This window comes from Patagioenas fasciata, chromosome 5, assembly GCF_037038585.1.
Source record: "Patagioenas fasciata isolate bPatFas1 chromosome 5, bPatFas1.hap1, whole genome shotgun sequence".
NCBI classification, from domain to species: domain Eukaryota; kingdom Metazoa; phylum Chordata; class Aves; order Columbiformes; family Columbidae; genus Patagioenas; species Patagioenas fasciata.
This window is the reverse complement of record NC_092524.1, coordinates 45,464,857-45,481,521: the sequence shown is the minus strand read 5'-3', so window position 1 is coordinate 45,481,521 and position 16,665 is coordinate 45,464,857. Positions and strand designations below refer to the sequence as shown.

Sequence of the window (16,665 nt, the reverse complement as noted above, 5' to 3'; positions counted from 1 at the left end):
CACAGCCCAATCAGAAAGCCACCTCGAGGACGTTTATCTCCACCCACCCGGGACTCATCCTGCTTCCTCACTGTCAATAGCGCCGAGAAGCTCGCACGCAGGCGGCTCGGGCAGGACCAATCACAGCTCCACTACAGAGGCCGCCGCGCCAGGGGAGCCAGTCAGCTGGGACGTTACTGGCGGCTGGCGCGCGGGCCGGCGAGCTGGCAGCGGGGGCGTTGCCGGGTCCTCCTGTTCGTCACGCGCAGCTGCGCGGGCTGGGCCTCGCCGGCCGGCTTTGCAGTGACGGCTGTAAAACTGCGCTACCGGGCGTTTCCGCGGCACCGGGGGTGGCCGGGTGTTTGGCTGCGCCCTCCCGCGACGCGCAGACGGTGCCATGTTTGTGTGGAGGCTGGGGCCAGTCCAGCGGCAGGCGATAAGCGAGTGACGTTCTGAGAGCAATATTGCTCCCCTTCCACCCCCGTCCTATTTCGGCAGCGAGGAGTGCGGGCGCAGCTCCGCAGGGAACGTTTGCCCCCAGCGCTGGGCTCCCCTCCGGCCCCCTGACGGCCCTCGCTTGTGCGGCTCCCATTCGCGCCGCCGCCCGGGGCAGCGGGCTCTGAAAGCCATAGCGCCAAAGGCCCTTCCCCGCCCCAGGAGAGGCTCTGGCAGGCGGCGGCGAGCGGGAACGCTGAGCGGCTTCCCGCCTGCCGGGACCAGCCCGACCACCACCGCCTGAGTCGGGGCACTGCGGCTGACCACCGGGCCGGAAGGGGCGGGGCGGCGGCGGACAGCTGGCCGTTGCCGGGAAGCCCGGCTGCGGAGTGGAGATGGCGGACGAAGCGCTGTTCCTGCTGTTGCACAACGAGATGGTGGCGGGGCTGTACCGCGCCGCCGAGCAGGGCGAAGGGGTGAGTGGGGCGGGGGCCGCCCCTGGGAGACGCCCGGCAGCGGCCGGGGTAACGCGGCGGCGGCGCCTTATGTCTTGCAGGAGAACGGGCGCTGCACCACCAAGCTGGAGAGCATGGGCTTCCGCGTCGGGCAGGGGCTGATCGAGAGGTGAGTCCCCGCCGCTGCCTCGGCCCCCGGCGACGCTCCTCTGCCAGCTCCCGGGGCCGGTGGGACTTGCTCGTCCTCGCGGGTTTTACTTTGCGTCCTCCCGGCGCGGGCCCGGGCCCGGGCCCCTCAGCCCCGGCCTGCTGGGGCTGGGAGCGTAGCCCGGCCGGCGGAATGCGGCCCCGTGGGGTAGGGGCAGGGGTTGCGGTGTGGATGTGTTAGCTCCTCATTAGGCGTCCTGGCATCCTTCCTTTTGTCATCTCATTCTTGCGGGGACTTGTGTTGGAATACACAGGACGATTTTGGAGTCTATACTTTCTCAGTGCTTTCCGTCATGAAAACTGAGTCAGAGTATATGGTTACTTTTTATACACATGATCTTTTCAAATTCCACTTTTTGTAGACCTACTTTTGTGTATTTCCTGCTTCTGGTGCACTTAATTGCTTTCTTCTCTTTCTAATTTCTTTCTTAAACATGATTTTATGATTGGCTACTCTTGGATTTCGTTTTTCCAATGCACTCTCAGTTCCTGGAACTTTACCTCCTTAATTCTCCAGGCCCTTTGGGGCTGCACGATGACTTGCTGCTCATCCAACTTCAGCACCCTGGTTCTGGGGTCGTGCAGGGACTCTTGAGCTTCTGAAGATGATGTTTTCATTGAAAAAGTGGTGCTTTAGTGCCAGATAAAGACCTTTAAGGAGAATAAAGGGAGAGAATTCTGAAATGAAAAAGGGGGCCCTTTTTTGGGAAACAGGAACAAGTTTTACATGTTTGTTCCTATGTGTTAATGGTTTTTTGCATATTTGAAGGACTCCTTCTGAGCAGTAATGTTTATCTTCTATTTAGACATTTAGTTGAAGATAAAAATGATGGAGTGCTTTGCGTCTTTCCATACTTCAGCTGTCTTTAATAATCTTACAATGAAAACCATTTATTCAGCTGTAGGGTTGTAGGTATTAAGGTACACTTTTGTGCTGAAGTTGTAACACTTGATGAATGCTGAGTGATGCTCGACTGATACTGTACAGTGGCTGGAAAACTAATTTTTATAACAAGTTACAGAAAAGTAATGTCACACAGTACCATATTTTGTATTGTCTTTTTCTGTTTAATTGGTCAAGTTGTCATGTGCACCTTAATTATTGATGTATTTCTCACTTATCTCTTAGGTTTACAAAAGATACTGCCAGGTTCAAGGACGAATTAGATATTATGAAGTTCATTTGCAAAGATTTCTGGACAACTGTATTCAGAAAACAAATAGATAACCTAAGGACTAATCATCAGGTACTAATGCTTTATAATAAGATTTAACTTACAAAAGCAATCACACTGGTTTGAGTTACTACTGCATTTTTTTAATTAGTTTTGGTCTAGTATTAATTATCTGATCAGAAACCCAAAATACTATTTGTTTATGTGTTTGGTTTAAAAGTAGGTTTTTAAGGTTCATGTTTCATAATACAATTTAATAATTGCTTGTGATGTCTTTATTGCCACCCTCTTTGAAAAAAATGAGTGACTGAATCTCACACGTGTGGTTGCAGAGTTGCAAACTGACAGAACAGTAACAGTTGAGTAACACTTAAACAGGAACTTTTTTATATATCTCCCAACAAATTTTACTGGAAAACTAGTGTGAGAAAGTGCTATTGCTGTCTTAACATCTATCTAAATAGAATGGCTGCCTTGAAGTAATTTTTCTTTTGAAGAATATTAACAGTTAGTTTCACTCTACTGAACATACATGAGTCTGGAACATCTGAAAAACTTCCCAAAATTTGCATGTTGGTGACATTGCATTGTATCTATGTTTTTTACTCTATCAACAGACACTGTTCATAAAGAAAGATCAAAATAATTTAAGAAGCTATTTTACTAGAGTAAAAAAAAAAATTCTTCCTTTGAGTAACTTGGTTTTCTTATGGCCATTTTCCTGTTGTATCAGAGTAAGGACAAGATAATTTGTACAAGGATTGTGTCAATTAAAATAAATTTTTTTTTCAGTGAACTGTTTATCAAGCAGTGGTCTTAATGAACAATTACCTTAGAAATCATCTTTGAATTCAAAGAAAGCTGCAGTGTTGAGCTTGGGTCTCAGTTTTATATGCAACCTAAATGTAATCTCAAGGATTGTGACGTTCTGAAGTAGCACAGTCATTATCAAATAAATTACAATTACTCTGTTCATACTTAATTCATTAAAATGCATATTGTGGCACAAAATTGTAATGTAGAAAACACTAGATTTTGATCATCTGCTGGGTGTTGTTGCCTGTATTTCAATTAAAGAAGACAATTCTCACTGAACTGAAGAATAAGAATACCAAATTATTATTTGAATGTAAAAATCAGCATATAGTTGATGTATTAGAAAAGACTATTTAACATGGAGCTGTTGTTTCAGAGCACTGGAAGGGTTCTTCCAAGAGGAATGCCAGCAAACATTTTTTAGGATTATCATCTAGGTGTTTTGTTGTAAATTCACAAGTATCCTTTCTTTTGTGTTTATATTTCATATAAGTAAACAACAATACAGCTTAAACTTAAATTGTATATACCTTAATATAAATGTTCCTTTTTCAACCTGAGAACATTTATATTGTATCTACAGATCAAATCCCTTCACATATAATGTTGATTACATGTTACGGCTACTCTACTGAAACTTTTTTTTTTTTTAAACAGGGTATTTATGTTCTTCAAGACAATAAATTTCGCCTCTTGACACAAATATCTGCAGGAAAGCAGTATTTAGAACATGCACCAAAGGTACACTTCAGTTTTACCCTTGGGACCTACCAGTTTAATTTGAATTATCTTGGTCTATTAATAATAACTTTAAATTTTGTAATTGAATGGATACAGACTCTCCAAAAGGGTAGCTCATATTTAGTCACAAAAAACTGTGTTTTTAGAAATGCATCTTGTTTCAGATTCATGGATTTGATTTATGCTTCGAGAAATACTGTCATGCAGTTTGCTGCTGTCATGTTTGAATTACTTGATGGTAGTAACTGGTATGTCACTGTTGGCCACTGTCACACAAATTTGTCGTTTCTCTTTGGAAAGCACGTGCTCTCAGGAGCTTTTTTAAATTTTCCAAAACATATTTGGAAGATGCTGTTTATTACCTAGGACAAGCTTCTGAGATGATATGAACATTCAGAAAGATGTTCCACCAAATAAAAATATTTTTGAGTGTAGATGCTGAACTATAGTTCAGGTATGTAAAATCAGTAAAAAGTGAAAGGACTTTGGTTCAGGTGGATGTAAGAAATGGGGCATTCAGTTCCATTTTACAGTTTCTTAATTCTTGATCTTCTTAGTCATCACAGTTACAGACTACCATCCTTGGGATTTTTTTTGGTGTTTGGCGAGATGCTTCTTCAGTTTTACGGCATATATCCTGAATAATTGCAGGCATCTTCTGCCCTCACATTCTAAGATGTGGCCTGTGCAAGGATGCTATATCTTGGACTGTTTCTCCTTTGCTGACTTTAATACTGGTTGGTAATTTCAGCCAAGTAGTGGGAGTAGTTGTTTTAAGGTTACTAAGTTCCTACAGGTTTAATGGAAATAAGTAGGAACATGTGACTCAAGACAGAGTCTCTAACAAGAGAAATCTGTATTGTGAGCTCCGCTGTACCAAATATCAGAGCTTCCATCTGTTAGAGACATGAGAAGGTCTCTCAAGCACAGTAACAAAACATCCACAGTTTTATATTGTCCAAGTGTTAAATCTTGCTCTTCAGTACTTAGTTTAAATCTCTAGCAACAAGATTTACACTTCACACTTACTTAAACTGCAACTTTATATTTAGTATTTAGCATTTACCTGTGGACTAATCAGAGGAGGCCTATCGAATTTGGGAATAAAGAGTATTGTAACAGCTGAAGTTTCATCAATGCCTGCATGTAAGTAGTTCCAGAGTATTCGATTATTAGCTCACTTAGTAATTTTCCTTACTGAGTTCATCAGTGCCATAGGACTCAGTATGAACTTCAGGATAAATCTTGTTACTAAATGCTTTAGCGTTCAAAAAATACTGTCAGAGGATCAACCTCCATGATATGGAGTGAAAGCAAAACTAGAAAGTTGTATTTACATTTGGAAGCATCAAGTGGATAAGAATGTATGTCCAGAAAGCTATTTGAACAAGTGAAGATAAAAACAACTAGATGCGTGCTATTTTTCTGCAAAAGTCATTAAGAAAGTCAGTAAATGAAGTCCATTGTAACTCCCCAAGATGCTTAAGGTAGACTTAAATTTCCACAGACTTTGCACAAATTTTAAATTTAGCTGAAAAAACTGTTGTGATGGATCAACTTAAAAAAAAAAAAAAAAGAAAAAAGGGAAAAAAAAGGCTGTGTAGTTGGAGTTAAATAATGGCTAGATTGTTCACAATTAAACTGTAAGATTGAAATGTCCCTTACTACTTCTTCTTTTAACAAAATGATTACAAGAAAATAATTACTTGGAAAAATAACTAATGGTGATACTTTGATCTGACTTTGCTTTTTCTTTGCAGGTAAATTTCAGGTGATGATACAGAAGATGTAGAGTACATTCAGATCTTGGTATCTACCTTAAAAATCCTTTGTGTGTGGATTCAGTATCTTGTTTTTGCTTTGTATATAGCTTGTAAATTATAGCAGTGTGCAGCACAATTCCAAAATGTATAATAAATTTTCATCAAAATAACACTATTCTTGTATCTTGGTATGAAATTTATTCTATACCAAGATATTAATGTCCACATGGTAAAAACTGCCTATTCAGAAGTTTTCAACAAAATATTTCAATTAGTGAAACAGCACATATGGAAGACCAGAGGTGCGTTTTGAGAATAAAGCCTGAGCAAGATGAAATCGAAATAAGAAACTTTAGTGTTGCCTGTCACTTAACCTGAATGCCAAAATACCACCTTATTCACTCTGAACTGTGAGGCAGCATTTGCTTTTGTATTCTGAGGAAGTCCTTATCAAATGAACCTAGTGTCCTCATTAAAGTTGTTAAATGGGAGGTTTAGTTCCATCGTAGGAATGATACGGGACAGTAGAAAAAAGAACTTATTTCTACATAGTTAAACAGTATCTCCTACCTCCCTAAAATTATAGGCTGTTTTTCCTGTGTCAGAATAATCTTACAGCTAAGGTCATCTACTGCTGGCCAAAGAAGAAAATTTGTTTTAGTTTGTGCATAAATTCAATATTAAATTTTTAATTGCTAGCTACAGCTCACTTCTGTAATGAGTGTGTGCAGGAAGACTATTAGGCCTGCAAGAAGCTATAGACATCACCAAGACTCTTGAGGACATTGGGATTTGCTAGATACTACTTGTTACAAGGTTTGCATAACAATACTTACCTTGCTGTAGGTAAGCATGAAAACATCTTGTTAAATGAATTTTGCTATAAGACTTTTCTTTTGGGAGGTTCAGGCCTTACATTTTTGAATGAATCAGAGTAGAATCACTGTTATTCAGCAGTGTGAGAATGCTGTGTGATAGGGACTCGTTTTCTACTTTGAGACCGGTAAATAACAGGGTAACTAGAAAAGCTAACACATTAAAATAGCACCATTGAGTGTTGTAACTACCATCTGTGTTGGGAGAAGTGTATGTTGTCCAGTTGCATGGTGGGCAAGAACAGTGGAAGCTGTTCTTCCCAGAGCTCTGAAGATTTGACATTTGTAAGGGTTCAAGCCTTTTCTAGATAGCTGTCAGAAGCTGGCAAGCTATGGATTGTACATGGGATAACCAGGGGTTTGTTATACTTGATAATTTGGTCACATCTTAAGCTCATCTTTTCAGGTACTGTGAATGCCACTTCAGGTTAGTTGTTGCTGAATAATTTGACAGTTCTAGGAAACATCTGGAGCAGAACTCAAACCAGCAGCATGCTGTCCCACTGCAGAACTAGCAAGTAGCAAATATGAAACTACAGTAGGATGGTATTCAGTGGGGATCAGCCGTTCAACTCATTGAAAGCGCTGGGCTCTTATACTGGTAGTTTATAGGAAGGCTGTGGTGGTTGTCCACCTTTGTAACTCAGATTTGTTTGAAATGGTAGTGCTAAAGAATTAACTAGCTAGTACTCTTGCTGAGTGCACTTCATAGGTTCTTCAGTTGCCAACTCATCCTGTTTTTAACATGCTGAAAATATTACTAAAGAAACTAGGAATAACTTGCACTGTATGCCTAATAAATGGACATTTCAATGTTAAATTTTAGGCATCTGCAGTGTGGCAGACAGCATCAGCATAGACAATTGTTTTGTTACTTGCATCTCCAGAATTAAAACTCTAGTAGTTATGGTAATTCACTTTGAGTTTTCACTTGATAGTTAAGACTACTCTTCCAGATGCAAAAGTGCCAAGCATTCCAACACATATTAAAGGTTTATCAATAACTGGTTGTGCTTAGTGATACTTTTTTTTCTTTTAATAGTGAGGGACTTAAATTCTACGATATACAGAAAGCAGACACCAGTTAATGGTATCAATTTGCTGCTATTGGCAGAATTCACAGTTCCTTTAATGTGGATTTTTAAGTTTTGAAGATAATTAAAACCAGAGTGAATCATATATGTACCAGATGTTGATATTCTTGGCAAAGCACTCCACAGGAAATATATGAAGAGGGAAGCTAATGTATTTGTCAAGATACCATACAGATAATACCTTTGTTCATTCTAATGAATGCTTCTATTGAAAGCATGGAATACAGCTGTGTAATTTTCACTGGTTTCTGCAACTGCTTACTAAAAATGGTATTACTACTCAGGAAGTAGTTAACGCTTGTTTTCATAGAATAGTTTGGGTTGGAAAGGACCTTAAAGATCATCTAGTTCCATGTCCCTCTGCCACGGGCAGGGACACTTTCCACTAGATGAGGTTTCTCAAAGTCCCATCTAGCTTTAACATTTTAACACTTCCAGAGATAGGGTGTCCACAGCTTCTCTGGACAGCCTGTCTCAGTGCCTCACCACCCTCATGGTGAATAATTTCTTCCTTATATCTAATCTAAATCTACCCTCTTTTAGTCTGAAGCCATTACCCCTTGTCTGATCACTGCCTGCCCTTGTAAAAAGTCCCTCTCCAGCTTTCCTGTAGCTTCCCTTCAGGTACTGAAAGGTTGCTGTAAGGTCTCCCTGGAGCCTTCTCTTCTCCTGGCTAAATTACTAAAATAATAGTTTTAATAACTTATTGGTTATAATTGAATGACTTAGCAGTGCTTAAGCTCAGGACCAAAAGTTGAAAAAGCACATTCAGTCCTAGTTGTGTAGGTTTCCACACAAGGCTGCTGTTAAATACTATGAAAATGAGAAAAGCCACAATATTTAAGACGACTCTTTAAAAAGCTTCAATTTTATTAAAAAAGAGCCCTCAACAGGTGTATGTTAAAAACTATCATTTGTAATGTAACCTCAGACTTTACCTAATTGCAGTGTCCGCAGGATCACTCAGATGATAGAAAAAACCAAAAATGTAGTATACAGAGACAGTAGCTTGTGAGATGATGCCAGACACTTCATTGACCATTTTACGATGATGGTGGTGATATGAGAGACATTGACAACCTCATGCTATGCAACCTCAGCGCAGCTTAAGTTACTCATCACTGTCCCAAATGCATCATCTTGAGGGTATTCAGAAGGGGTTGTATAGTACTTCAGGTCTGAATGGTGCAGTGTCTTGCTGTTAGCTCTGATAATGCTGTTTGTACTCTGGCAACACAAAATACTCAATAAAACAGTCTAGGAAGGCTCATCAGCCAAGTCACGTTGATCAAAGTACCTAGTGGAGAGAAGTGGAATACAGTAAGAAATCTCAAATGCAACATACTCCTTTGACCCCTGGCTTTCTAGCTCTTCTTTTTAGTGTTTTATCATATTTACAGCTTTGCAGTTTAGGGGGCTCATCTGAGGAAACCACTAAGTTTACTTTATGCTTAGGTTTATCTGAAGTCCTTTCAGTGAAGTATATGTGTTACTTAGGCCCACGGTACTTCATTTAATTCCACTTTGAAAGAATCAAGGTTAGGACAAGAGTAATCACACTTTTTTTTCTGGACATACTTTACTGGTTTTTAGATATCTAAGTTGCATTACCTGCTAACTAAGCAGATTATCAAGTTCAGAGCTGATATCTGTTCTTCATTCTTGTTCTCCTGAAAGAGAAATACTAGAACAGTTCTTGTTACCTGTGTCCAACAGAAAAGCTGTTACATTGTAATGTTACCTGCTTATATTCTTTCCTTCACTCTCAAGCAAATTTAGCACATGAAAAAATCACTTACCAAGACTTAAGAACTGAAAAATCATCCTGATAATAATTTGCTAAGTTCAGCAAGTCCTTTGCACTATGTTATATTAAATCTTACCTCTAGTACTCTGACTTCTGAGCATCGTCTTGCCAGCTGTCGAATAAGGGAGTGAGCCTCAGGTAGCAAAGGTTTTTCAAGGCATGCCAACAGTGCATAAAGCCACCTACCCTGTGTGGATTGAAATAATAGTTTTAATTATGAGCATTTCCTTGATGTTTCATGCACTTCTTGTTATATAGAGCTGGCCTAGAGAGTAGGTCTCAAAATTTCAATGCTGGCAGTAGCACTTAAATGCAAAGTTTGAAAGCCAAATTACACACTACACAGTAGAATTTTCTACCTCTTGACAAGCTGCTTGTGAGCAGTATTCCTGGATTTCCTGATATTTTTTGAGTATTGACCAAAATATAAACTAACATAGCTGTTGTGGTTTAACCCCAGCTGGCAACTAAGCACCAGGCAGCTGCTCACTCACTCTCCCCTGGTAGGATGGGGAAGAGAATCGGAAAAGTGAGAAAAGTTGTGGACTGAGATAAAGACTGTTTAATAAGTAAAGCAAAAGCTGTGCACACAAGCAAAGCAAAACAAGGAATTAATTCACTCCTTCCCATTGGCAGGCAGGTGTTCAGCCAGCTCCAGGACAGCAGAGATTCATCACCACAACAGTTGCTTGGGAAGACAAACACTGTAACTCCAAATGTTCCCCCCTTCCTCCTCCTTCTTCCCTTGAACATGATGTCACATGGTATGGAATATCCCTTTGGTCAGCTGGGGTCAGCTGTCCAGGCTGTGCCCCCTCACAGCTTCTCGTGTGCTTGGCAGAGCATGAGAAACTGAAAAGTCCTTGAATATTTAGCCACAAGAAAAATGTCACTGTGTTATCAAATTATTCTCATATTAAACCCTCTTCTCTCCCCATCTCTCCCCTCTTCTCTCTCATCTAACCTTGTGGTTTGAGTTAGTGTGGGGAGCGATAAAAAGGGGAGGAGGCTTTGGCAGTACTTGATAGATCTGTATCTAGTATGCTTTGTAATTAGCCTTCCAAAAAATTTTGTGAATACTCAGTATCTAATCAAGAAAGTTTTGAAAGTAACTGAATATGATATATGCATCTAGACAACTCTAGGAACTAAAATAATTTCATAGAAAACTATGAACAATTTATCCCTTGTTTAATGCATTAATGTGCAAGTAGTTATGATAAATTAAAAATTACCAGTTCTGGAGTAAATTTTTTCTCACCAAACCAGCTTGTGAGGTACTCTAAGACACTGGTTACTGTTGCCTTCAAAAGAGGAACAGAAAGAGAAAATACAATACCTGCAATGTTTTGTTTTGCTATCCTTCTAGCTGAAGGATTATATTATATAAAAAGCGATGTGATTTTTAAAAATATACACATTATGTATTTCTACTCCACTGTGATACTATATGGTATTTATTCCAGGGTGAAGTTACATATAAAGGTAAAGTAAGTGTTCAAGCACCAGTTCCTGGAAAGAACTTTAAGTAAGGAAGCAATTTTGTGTTAACAAAAAATTATGGATAAGTAGCTATAGATTAGGAAAGAGGCATTACACTGACTGGTTGCTTCTGTATAAAAGTGACTAGTGGGAAACGTAGTAAAGGGAAGTGTTATTCTTCTAGTCTTGTAATGTACATAAGAGTTCATGATCAAGTTGAGGGACTGCACTTAACACACTAAGTGAGAAACCTTCAAACACTGTCAAGCACCCAATGGGGCATTCAGCAAAAATTCAAACATTAAAATGTTCTATGGAGAAATTACAAGGACAGAATATTCTTAAAACTAGTAGGATACATGTTCACTAGTAAAGTTATTTGTAGCTGAAGGTAAGATAATGTGTTTTCCTTGTAAGTGCACAAGGAATAGCAACTGTAATGAACAATTGCCTGCTCTGGCACAGAAAAATAGATAAGCCTTCTGCAACAGATAGTGACATTGCATAAATCATTATTTTTCATGTTCTATGTGATTCTAAGAGGTAGGCTTACCTGACTCATTCTGCTTACAATACTTAGCAAAGGGGGAAAGCCCACCTGAAAAAAAATCAAGGTGGAAAATGCAAAGACATTATCATCGTATTTATTTTTCTAGTTTAGAACATACTAACATGTGATGCTTAGACATTTTGTAGTGATCTGAAAGTCTGTTCTGAAGTTTGAAATCTTAAAAAAATAAAATCCTCAATCAATTTAAGATAAGGTCCAGTCAAATTTGGTGTCAAATACATTGCTTTTACTGTTATTTGTTAAAGTTTGGGTGTTTTTTCAAAATGACGCAGTAGAAGACATATTTGTAGGATAGCATGTAGGAGGAGAGGAACCACAAATCACCATTCAACGAAACATGAAAGCAGACTATGCAAAAAGCTATCAATTTAGTTCAGTGAGCAACAAGGCAGTGTGCTTTTGCTGAAAATGGATGAGGGCGTGACTTAAGGGTTAGACTTGTTCTCTGCTTCACTGAGTTTCCATTTAAAAGGGAAGAAAAATGGGACTTTTTGGGCTCACCAGAGAGCCCAATTTTTATTTAGCACAAAGTGGTAATAAACACTAGGATTGTTTCTGGCAGTTATTCTTGAAAATAGCAGCTGAAAATCAGAAGTCTTATACTCACCTTTAGGTAATCAATGCCTAGATTTTCATTATCAGATAGTGCATCTATTTCTGAGTATGCTCTTTCACCCAGGCAAAACTTCTTCCAGCCTTCTTCATCCTCTGATTTTGGCTGAAGTAAATAAAAATAAATGAAAACTGAAATGTTGCTATCTTGAAGACACTGAAGAAAAGACTTGGTAATATTCACAAGTTGTTGCATTAAACTGTAAAGCAAGATTAACCACGGATTTAATGAGTGGAAAAAAACCCAGCACTGTTATGGATTGTACTCACCATAGTAACATTGCTGTCCAAATGTTGTGACCGCCAGTGATTTCTGTGCTTGTTCAGGCTCTGAATTATTAAAACAAAGCCAAATTACAGTTTAACTTTGCAGTTATTTTATCCTAGTCGTAATTCCCCTTCATTATCTTTTAAATGTATAAAAGGTATATGTTATGATGTTCTATAAATCAGTAGAGGCATAACGGGCTAAACATTTCCTGTGCCTCTTAGTATAATTGTAACTAAGTTGCTCATGCTGGGTTTTTGGAAGTGATGTTAAAGCTGAACGAATTTTAAGTCTACTACACAAAGCTTTAAGTAGCGAGCTTTAATAGTCTTCTAGACTTTTCTTGGTATAACAAGTTTAAGAAAATAACCAGCCAATAACCTGTTTCCAGCAGTGGTCTGTACCTGTATCAGATGTCTGCAGAACTGTTAGAAAGCAGGCAGGTGGGTGTTCCTAGTGTATTTCTTCTACCTGACAGGGATGCCGTGTTAAGACAAACTTGCCTGCTTGACAGTTTCCTGTACAGAAGTGTAAATGTTTTGTAACAGAAGCAGTTTTTTCCCAAATCCAACTGTTATTGTAGCAAATAAATAAAAGTGACCACTAAAAATGCTGTAATAACAGTAGTTGATGCATAGTGTCTGAACAAGTGACTTCTGATGCCCTTTTTTCCTCTTAAATATTTTTAGTATATTGTCATATGTGTTAATTCTAGCAAAGATGAGGGGACAACTGATTTCTGTATAAAAGAAATACCTACACAGTGAATATACCTTTAGATGTCAGTTTCTTTAGTTCTACTAAAACCTTGCATTCTGCCTCATACACAGTATGCAATGTGATACCTTGTCGAAATAGGGGTTAGATCAGTTAATATTTGCAATATAGAGCAGTAAATACAGATCTCCACCTTCACTGATTTACCTCCTGTAAAAAAACAGGGTAAATGAGCTCATGCAATGTTCAGTGCTACAGCACCTTCAGTGCAGTTGCTTATACTTCAGTTACTTGAGGAATTCCATTTTTACCTGACGAATGGCTGAGAAATTGGCCACTTGCTGTTGCTGCCACTTGAGTGTTGGAGCATATCCTTCAGGAGCAGGCTGACACCCAGAAATCTAAGAAAACACTGGCAATAATTATAATGTAAGGAAAGCTATATAAGAAGAATCCTTAAGAACAAGAAAATCAGTAAATGTTTACTATCAGGTAAACAATACCCTTTAAATATTCATTTAAGAAAGGTAATTTCATGACCACATCCAATACTGACTTAACTTTTGGTTTAGAAAAAGTTTATTCTGCTTGACTCTTCTCATATGCAAATAAGAAGGAAAACTAAGTGTTCAATACACATTGTCAAAGAATTATTTAAGGTCTTCTTTTTAGCAATTGTCCTGCCTTAATTTCCCTGTTTATAAAAAGCAGGATGCTGTTTTCTTATCTTGGACACGTGGTTTGAATCTTAGGTGTTCTGCTTGCCAAGATAATAAGTTGAGGAAGACAGAAGACTGCAAAAATATCTTTTAGGAAATCATCTCTGACAGTTAATTAGATATAACCTCTTTAAAGATTAGCATGAAAGACTTATTTAAAAAAAAAAAATCTTTCTACAAATGCTAAAGAATGCCACTACAAAGAGATGAAACAAATGTAGAGAATGATTGCAAAAGTTACATGGTCATATGTCAGTACTAGAAATTTTTCTTGAGCAATCTAGTAGTGAAATTTCAGATTACAGAATTTTCACTAGACCGAGGCAAACTTGGTCTCTTGAACTATTTGAAAGTAGATTAAAAAACAAGCTAGCAGGGCAATGTGACAACAGAGAAATCTGCTTGGACAGTAAGGAAAAATTCCACCAAAAAGGAAAGAAGTGATGCTAGAACTTCATCTGATTTTAGCAAAGGTTAGCTGCACTTACTACCCTTACTCTGGATACATATATAAACCTAAATATAGATACGGAGATATCTTACTTATGAAGTTTATGCAGGTTTTATGATAAAATAGCTGTAGAATTTAATGCAACATTTTACTTCCTCAGACAGTATAATACTCTGCTGTGTATCAAATAGTATGAATATTATAAATTTAAATAAGTTATAAAGACTGCTGTTAGCTAGCTGTTTCTTCAAACCTAGATCTTCAGTTCTGTCGATGCTTTTAAAATCCAGCAGTGCTATTGTTCGGTTATGCCAACCACTCCCCAAATTAGCACTAACATTATATTAACAATACATGAACCAACAATATATTAACATATTTTCCCTTAATTTTTTTTTCCTCTCAAAACAAAACACGTAAACGCTCTCAAACTTACTGAAATATTTACTGTCTGCTTCTTCCTTAATTTTTTGGGGTCTATTTGTGCCACAACCACATCTGGGCATCGAGCTGCTTCAATCCTACAAAACAAAATCCAGTGGCTCCATTTTTTCCTTTTTGTAACAGGTGGTTATATACCGGATGTTTCTGAAATACTACACCGGTGGATATCTTCAAATATGTAAAACACTGGCTACACGGGCAGTTCTTAACACAAGGTTTGACTTGAGAGTTACAGATCAACTATTCTCACTTTATACTCGACTGCTCTGGCCTCTCCGAAGCTTTCGTGCTTCCCAACCTGCGTGAAGTGCAGCTCTGCTTCCCGCAGCGAGACCTGCGGAGGCCTGGGCTGCAGGTACGGGCAGCCAAGAGCTGCACCCCAATCCTTCTGGGGAACAGAGCAGCCCCGGCCCGCAGCGCTGCTGATCGCTGCGCGGTACCGAGCCCGCCGTGGCACAGGCGGCAGCGGCCATCGCTACACGGGCCTGGAGAAGCAGAAGCCTGGCAGAACGCGAGTGTCGTGCGGGATCCCACCGCACCGGGAGCGCCGGGGACACAGCTCTGCGGCTGCGGCTGGCAGGTCACCGACAGCTTTCAGCACGACACAGCCGCCCTTCCCGCACCCACCACGAAGCTCGGCCCGGGCAGCACCGGCGGCCGCGCCGCTCTCACCCAGCTGGGCCCCTCCGTCCCGCCACTTACTGGACGCGTTTCAGATACTCCTGGGGCGTCCTGGGAGGCACTGTGGGGTCGAAGTCCTCAGACAAGTCACAGTCCTCCACAGGCAGCAGCCGCGGCATCAGCTCCTCCATTCCCGGCTCCATGGCCCCGGCGCAACCGCTACAGCCGCCCGCGCTCCGCCCCGCCCCACGGCCGGCGCTGAGGCCACTTGAGCCGGCGCGCTGGAAGGCACCGCGAGGCGCGGGCAGTTCTCGCGAGAGGCGGCGCTCTGCCCTCCCGGCAGCCACGAGCATGTCCTGGGGCAGTAGGGCTTAATGCCTTAAGGGACGCGTTCTGGGAGCGGTGCTGTGATAAACATCCCGGGGCCGCCTGTCTCCTCTCGGCCCTGGCGCCCCGATAAAGGGCGCGTGGGTGCTGCGCTCTGCCTTGGGGGCGATCCCGTGAGCGCCGTGTGCTCGGGGCTGTGGCCCCGGCAAGCGCCGAGCCCCGGCCTGCTGCGGAGGTTTTAGCTGCTCTGAAAACCCCAGGACGGGAATAAAATGCAATGTGAGCAACGAGTAGTGCAGAAAGTGGTTGTGTCAGTTTGCTGCTCATCAAACTAAGCCTATTTTTGTGGTGAATCGGTGTAAACCTTTAATAACCATTTTTATTAGGCTCTATACCATCATTCTAATATACAGTAGCTTCTGCAAGTAGCTCTTTAAGACTCACCTGTTAGTATTTTCTATTCTACCTGTGGGCATCCAGTAATACTACTACCTGTCCATTCCTTGCAGTGCTTTGAGATCTATGATTGAAATCAGTTACATAAAAATTAATTGCTATAAATTTAAACAATCATAATTCGGGAAGGGACATTGCCTCAGTTCGTATTTTGTTGTTGTATGGGTTTATCTAAATACTATTATGTGGGAGTACCCGCATGCCAAATAAAAAGCAAGGCAGCATTAGCAGAAAGGGAGCTGCTTTTCAGTGAAGATAAAAAGCAGAAGGATAATGCTGTAATCATTTACATTGTGTATTATTAAATTCCTGTTATGCAAAATGGCAATTTGTATTATTTTTTCTATTAGTTCCGCTGCATGCAAAGTCAGTTTAGAGCTACCCACAGTCAATGTAGTAGATTGGAGCAGCTCTAAATACTTCCATAAGTTAAAAACAAGCCCCCCCCCCGGCTGTATTTTAGCAGTTCTGAACAAACATTTACCCTAACTCCTCCTTTCCACTGGCTTTTGTTTGTTTTAAGGTGTTTCCACAACCACCTACGTGTAACAGGGAGTTTTAATTCTGAAAGCGGATCCAACGTCCTAATTGAGTATGCAACGATTGCAGTCACCACTAGAAATAGAACCTGCACAGCTAAAACTACAGTG

At 40.5% G+C, this 16,665-nt stretch overlaps 2 protein-coding genes across 8 annotated transcripts; one reads left to right on the top strand and one right to left on the bottom strand.

Annotated features, from left to right (window-relative positions):
- The first annotated feature begins 64 nt into the window (after positions 1-64).
- TRAPPC6B (trafficking protein particle complex subunit 6B) lies at positions 65-16,621 on the top strand. 3 transcript variants are annotated; one of them, XM_071809418.1, is made up of 7 exons: positions 65-890; positions 971-1,038; positions 2,206-2,323; positions 3,725-3,808; positions 4,861-4,954; positions 5,569-5,617; positions 16,539-16,621. In XM_071809418.1, exons 1-6 carry the CDS (start codon positions 810-812, stop codon positions 5,598-5,600), a joined length of 477 nt encoding a protein of 158 aa, XP_071665519.1. In that variant the 5' UTR covers positions 65-809; the 3' UTR covers positions 5,601-5,617; positions 16,539-16,621. The 3 variants fall into 3 exon arrangements, with proteins under 3 accessions (XP_071665519.1, XP_071665520.1, XP_065694886.1); XM_071809419.1 differs by lacking the exon at positions 16,539-16,621 and adding an exon at positions 9,984-13,225; XM_065838814.2 differs by lacking the exon at positions 16,539-16,621 and having other exon boundaries at positions 66-890; positions 5,569-5,746.
- GEMIN2 (gem nuclear organelle associated protein 2) lies at positions 8,391-15,474 on the bottom strand. 5 transcript variants are annotated; one of them, XM_065838813.2, is made up of 10 exons: positions 15,314-15,474; positions 14,604-14,688; positions 13,309-13,398; positions 12,283-12,342; positions 12,008-12,118; positions 11,383-11,427; positions 10,583-10,651; positions 9,424-9,534; positions 9,152-9,224; positions 8,391-8,837 (listed from the first exon to the last, which is right to left on the bottom strand). In XM_065838813.2, exons 1-9 carry the CDS (start codon positions 15,433-15,435, stop codon positions 9,177-9,179), a joined length of 741 nt encoding a protein of 246 aa, XP_065694885.1. In that variant the 5' UTR covers positions 15,436-15,474; the 3' UTR covers positions 8,391-8,837; positions 9,152-9,176. The 5 variants fall into 5 exon arrangements, with proteins under 5 accessions (XP_065694885.1, XP_065694884.1, XP_071665517.1 ...); XM_065838812.2 differs by having other exon boundaries at positions 9,152-9,210; XM_071809416.1 differs by lacking the exon at positions 10,583-10,651 and having other exon boundaries at positions 9,152-9,210.
- Positions 16,622-16,665: the final 44 nt, after the last annotated feature.

What these genes read in the sequence shown, in the direction of transcription:
- TRAPPC6B (XM_071809418.1), top strand. Translation starts at nt 810, where the DNA reads ATGGCGGACGAAGCGCTGTTCCTGCTGTTGCACAACGAGATGGTGGCG. An exon ending in CCGCCGAGCAGGGCGAAGGG is followed by an intron (nt 891 to 970) that starts GTGAGTGGGGCG and finishes TATGTCTTGCAG; the next exon opens with GAGAACGGGCGCTGCACCAC. An exon ending in GGGCAGGGGCTGATCGAGAG is followed by an intron (nt 1,039 to 2,205) that starts GTGAGTCCCCGC and finishes CTTATCTCTTAG; the next exon opens with GTTTACAAAAGATACTGCCA.
- GEMIN2 (XM_065838812.2), bottom strand. Translation starts at nt 15,435, where the DNA reads ATGGAGCCGGGAATGGAGGAGCTGATGCCGCGGCTGCTGCCTGTGGAG. An exon ending in AGCAGACAGTAAATATTTCA is followed by an intron (nt 13,399 to 14,603) that starts GTAAGTTTGAGA and finishes GTGTTTTCTTAG; the next exon opens with ATTTCTGGGTGTCAGCCTGC. An exon ending in TTGTAAGCAGAATGAGTCAG is followed by an intron (nt 10,652 to 11,382) that starts GTAAGCCTACCT and finishes CCTCTTTTGAAG; the next exon opens with GCAACAGTAACCAGTGTCTT.